Genomic DNA, 5,223 nt, shown 5'->3' with positions numbered 1-5,223 from the left:
TACTTTTCCTGTTACCTTCCGGACCTACGACACTCCCTATTCAAGCTTCACCTCACCTTTTTACCTACAACAACAACAAGACAAACGCCTGAAAGGAGAGACAAAAGAGCAACACAATTTTCCGTGACAACAAAACACATACCATTTTCTTCCCTTCCCTCCCTTACTGCTGGGTGAAGGCCAGGTACACGTGTCTTCCATGAATACGACACGTTTTTTCCTCCTCTCGGGTAATAATGATCGGAGTTTCCTGCCCCGCGTCACAGGTGTGGAGGCGGTGACGTAAGGCAGTATAAGCAGACGCCCAGGTGAGAGTGGGTTGGATTAGTGCAGGTTGGCGAGGGTGTCCTGTTTCAAGGCCGCAGGCTCTATTGACGTGGCTGTAATATTACAGTATTGTTATTATTGCGTTATCCTATTAATTTCTTATTGTAAAGGGGCTATTTTTTTATGTGCTACCTGTAACGCCGGTAGGCTTTCTTGATTAACCTTATGGACGACCCCAGCCCGTTAGTGGCGCAGGTTAATTTTGTTTATAGTGGCTGCCGTGATGAACGACTAGTGCTTGGCCCATGCTGCCCCCCGGTGCTCCTCTTGACCGAAGCCACTGAAGTTAAGGTTGATTGAAGAACCGGGCAGCATGTGGGTAGTCTTCCGCCACTCGGCGATGACGTGAAAAATCAGCGTGTTTCGGTGGGGCTCGAATCTCCACGCTTTGGTCCTCGGGCTCACCATGCCCGCACGCCAACCACTCGGCCACCACCTCCCCTGTTAGCTCCTCCCTTAATTTGATATAATTTTTTTCAGGGATTGCTATCCATTACAGTTTAAAATAAGAAGAAACAAACAACAGGACACAATAATAACAGTATTATAATTCTCTCTCTCTCTCTCTCTCTCTCTCTCTCTCTCTCTCTCTCTCTCTCTCTCTCTCACCCATACAGATGAGAGGAAGCCAGGGAAAGCTGAGGGGAATACAGTGCCACCTACAGGCCTTGACCTCCTTCCCCTCTGTACGCGAATGGACAGAGACCTGAAAGGGGTCAAAGAGTGGCAAGGAGAGTGCCCGCAGTGGCGTGGTGAGGCAGGCGGAAGAGGAGAGGGGAGGAGCGTGGAAGGATCTGTTTGACTATATACAATGAAAGTTTGGACGCAGCACGTCCTCAGGTATGTCTGTCCCGCCGCCGCGGTGTACCTGGTGGCCACGCAGGTGTGCAGCAGCTTCCTTAAGGCCGGTGAGGCCGAGCGCCAGACGGGGCGGGGCGGCACGGGGCCCGACACTCCGTCCTGCCGCGCCCTCTTCACAGTCATGGACATCGCCCGCCGCCAGGCAGCCAACGTCAGCCTCTTCATACACGACCTTCAAGGGTATTCGCCTCCTCACAAGATCAATGGAGATTGGAGGGCTCGAGCACCCCCTGGCCGCAGCCGCAGCCCCGGCAACGGCATCTTTGCCGCGGCCGCTGGGGCGGTGCGGCAGCTGCTCCTGAAGATAACCTCGCCGTCAGGAGCGTCCACGGCAGACTACACCCCGCTGGCCGCCCTCCTTCCCTCCGTGCTGGCCCGCCAGGCAGGGGGTAAGGGCAGCGCCCCGACGGTCACCACCACCACCACCACCAGGATCGGCGCCGCCGGTGGGCTGCTGCCCTACGTGCCGTGTCAAATAGCGACCTATGCTGACCCCGCCTCCGCCACCGCCTGCTTCAGGGAGAGGCTGAGAAAGGAGGACTCCTTATGGATCGTCTTTATGGGGGATTCCAAGATTAGGAACCTTTTCTTTGAATTTATTGCAAGAATCGATGAAGGAAATATTTATTCTATTAAATATATGGTAAATTTCCTGAGTTCCACGATGCATACTTTTAGCATAACATTATACATTGTCACTAACTACTGACACAACTTAAGAGCTGAACAGACTCTTCACAAAGCAGAGGCCATAGCATCTTACGCCAACAAACTTTTCCTGTCCACAGAACGGCAGCATGGCCTTCGGTGCGAAGGAGAGGATAAACGGGAAGCCCAAAGTGGACATGGAAGCCTCCAGCGCGCAGCTGCCCGGACTGCGTGTGACTTTCCTGTAAGTTATTGTGAAATGCAGATTAGAGCACGGTGACAGCTGCAGAGTACTGCAGAGCTGCAGAGCTCTTTTCGGGAGGGTACTGACTGGATATCATGAGTCCAGCATGTGATCAGACCGTGGGTGAATAACACACAGAAGCACAGACTCCCCACACCCACACCCACACCCACACATGCCACCCCCACAATCACCACAGCCTCCACCTTCAGTAACCACCGCCATTTCCACGAGACACTTGCACGCTACTGAAATTACCGCTTATTATGACCTGTCTGAATATCTTTCATTTAATATCCTATATAAAGTTTTTTGTAAATGGTATCGCATTATTGGCAAAATAATATATGCATTCCTTTGTCAATGTGAATCCAAAGATAAGAAAGCCTTCCCACCCCGTCATGTGCACTTGGATACGTGTGCCGAACAGGTTCAAGACGTTCAGCGAGCAGACACTGTCAAAGATAAGGAGCAGCTCGGAGGTGCGGCAGCTGGCGCGGTGGGCGGAGGACCTGGAGGCGCCGCCACACCTGCTGGTGCTGGGTAGGTTACCACACGCTTCCACACAACATACTCACACACACTCACTAAGGGTCCTGTGCTTTACAACGACGTATATTTCCAAGCCCCTCAAAGGATCGGTGAACTTGCCCTATCCATGAGTTACGTGGGTGTCCCCTTGGTCTACTCACGGTTGACTCGTACAGAAACAACCCTATAAAATATTTAAATGATTAAACGCATTAACAAAGGTGATGTTGATGAAGTCCCAATACGAGCTTTTGTTTTGGACTCACAGCAATGGCAACAAACTATAAATTCAGGATCAGGGAAGAGAAAGACAAGAGCTGCTTTACTGATGGGATTGTACACGAAAGGAACAATCTGATTAGATACGAAGCTATCCCAGCTTTGTTTTACTAATTTAAATGGTTGCATTGTTGAATATAGCATCTTAACTCTTTGACGATAGCATTTACTTAACGATGATCTTTGCCTGTGCGGCTGTCCCTCTCAAACTGACCTTTCACAAAATAACACGATATATATATATATATATATATATATATATATATATATATATATATATATATATATATATATATATATATATATATATATATATATATATATCGGTGAACATGCCGAATATATGCGCATCATGCATGGAACTATTTTCATTGAAACGTTCCGGTAATGGCGAAGTTGTGGACCTTGCTAAATCATATCATGAGCTAACAGATAATAGATGGGGAACGAAAATAACAGTTTAAAGGCAGAAATTGGAGAATTCAGGCAGAAAAAGAACCAGGTGGAGGAATTACACGCCAGCATTTGATGGAGCAGCATGGAGTGCTCTAACATCTGATAGGATAAAGATGATGATGATGACAGGACTATTAGAGAGGGAGTATATTTAAAATACATCAGACTTGTCATAATACTAACCTCCAACCTGCTGAACTTTTCGGCACACTCCTGTCAGGAGCAGCAGCTGTAGCACCACCACTGCTCTTCTTCGCAGGTTACTCGTCGTGGGGGACGAAGAAAACGGATTTTCTGTTCCTGCATGACGCCCTCGGCTTGCTGATGGACATGCACGAGGTGGTGGTGCCTCTCCTACAGAAGGTGTGCAAGCCGTGCTGTTTTTACCTTTTCCTGACATTCTCATGAAACATAGTCAAGAATTTCAGGGTTCAGTCTTACAGTTTTGCTGTTCCATCAACAATGCGTCAAATCGGAATGCATTAAATTGGTATTAATAAACGACGCGTTGAACACTGTTTTTGTAAGCATTGCAAAATATAATAAATCAATGGCACATATATAGAAAGTAGTGACATGACTCAACGTATACCGTTCAGATCAGCTGGAAGACTCGGATGGTAGTGACGCCAGAAAGCAGGTTCAAAGTCCACGTCAGACCGAGTGCCATACAACACTACAGCATCCCCTATGGCGACCCCACCTATGAGTGGAGCGAGACAGTGTTCCTGCATCACCTACGACGGCATGCACAGCACCCGCCACCATCTGCACAACACCATAAACAACCAGTGCGCCGCAGCGATTCACAGCCCCGAGACCATCTGGTCCCGGGGACGGCCGAAGGCGGAGTATGGTGGTGGGACACGAGTCTGCCTCTGAGCCTGGCGGAGAACAGTGAGTGTGAGGAGCTGTTCCTCAGTGGCCTGGCACATCACCCTCTGTACAAGAGCTTATTCTTTAGGTGTAACAACGACATGCACGCGGGCACCGTCACCCTTGGGGACCAGGTCACAATGTTGCTCAACCTGGCGTGCAACTCCGTGCTGGGAGGACGCGAGGGGCTGTGCTGTGCCTGACGCGAGGGACAAACAGGGAGACTTTGAGGGGCTGTGTTGTGACCAAGGCGAGAGACGCAGCAAGGAGGCCTGTAGAGGTTGTGTTATTGCTAACTCGAGGGACGCACCAGGGAGACATCCGGAGGGAGGGTGTCTAACGCTTAACGTGTGTACAGTGCCAAAAAGGGTATATATATATATATATATATATATATATATATATATATATATATATATATATATATATATATATATATATATATATATATATATATATATATATATATATATATATATATATATATATATATATATATATATATATATATATATATATATATATATATATATATATATATATATATATATATATATATATATATATATATATATATATATATATATATATATATATATATATATATATATATATATATATATATATATATATATATATATATATATATATATATATATATATATATATATATATATATATATATATATATATATATATATATATATATATATATATATATATATATATATATATATATATATATATATATATATATATATATTGGTTTAGATAACTAATGTTGGGTTAAATGTTGAGAGGACCGTCTGCCACATTAGAAATTCGCAACTTATCTACCGATTGTCTTGAATTCCTTATTTGTTATGTATACCAGTAAAGAAATATCCTGTGCCAAGTTTCATATGAACTGCACAATAAATAATTGAAAAATCGTGATTTTTTTTATTTTGAAAAAGTCGAAAATGCGACATACGAGTCTCCGTTGTACATGAGACAATGTT

General features: G+C 45.1%; 1 protein-coding gene across 1 annotated transcript; it reads left to right on the top strand.

Moving 5' to 3' along the window:
* Nucleotides 1-947: 947 nt before the first annotated feature.
* On the top strand, nt 948-4,545 carry LOC126982607 (uncharacterized). Its single transcript, XM_050834798.1, has 5 exons — nt 948-1,831; nt 1,977-2,080; nt 2,511-2,623; nt 3,606-3,709; nt 3,946-4,545. The coding sequence occupies exons 1-5, from the start codon at nt 1,139-1,141 to the stop codon at nt 4,423-4,425; spliced, it is 1,494 nt and encodes a 497-aa protein (XP_050690755.1). The 5' UTR covers nt 948-1,138; the 3' UTR covers nt 4,426-4,545.
* The last annotated feature ends 678 nt before the right edge of the window (nt 4,546-5,223 follow it).

The sequence above is a fragment of the Eriocheir sinensis genome, chromosome 51, assembly GCF_024679095.1.
Source record: "Eriocheir sinensis breed Jianghai 21 chromosome 51, ASM2467909v1, whole genome shotgun sequence".
Taxonomy (NCBI): domain Eukaryota; kingdom Metazoa; phylum Arthropoda; class Malacostraca; order Decapoda; family Varunidae; genus Eriocheir; species Eriocheir sinensis.
The sequence above is the reverse complement of the archived record's forward strand: the minus strand, read 5'-3'. Positions and strand labels throughout refer to the sequence as shown.

Coding starts and splice junctions, on each gene's coding strand:
- LOC126982607 (XM_050834798.1), top strand. CDS start 1,139: ATGAAAGTTTGGACGCAGCACGTCCTCAGGTATGTCTGTCCCGCCGCC. Junction 1,832..1,976: donor TTTATTCTATTAAATATATG/GTAAATTTCCTG, acceptor TCCTGTCCACAG/AACGGCAGCATGGCCTTCGG. Junction 2,081..2,510: donor GGACTGCGTGTGACTTTCCT/GTAAGTTATTGT, acceptor TGTGCCGAACAG/GTTCAAGACGTTCAGCGAGC.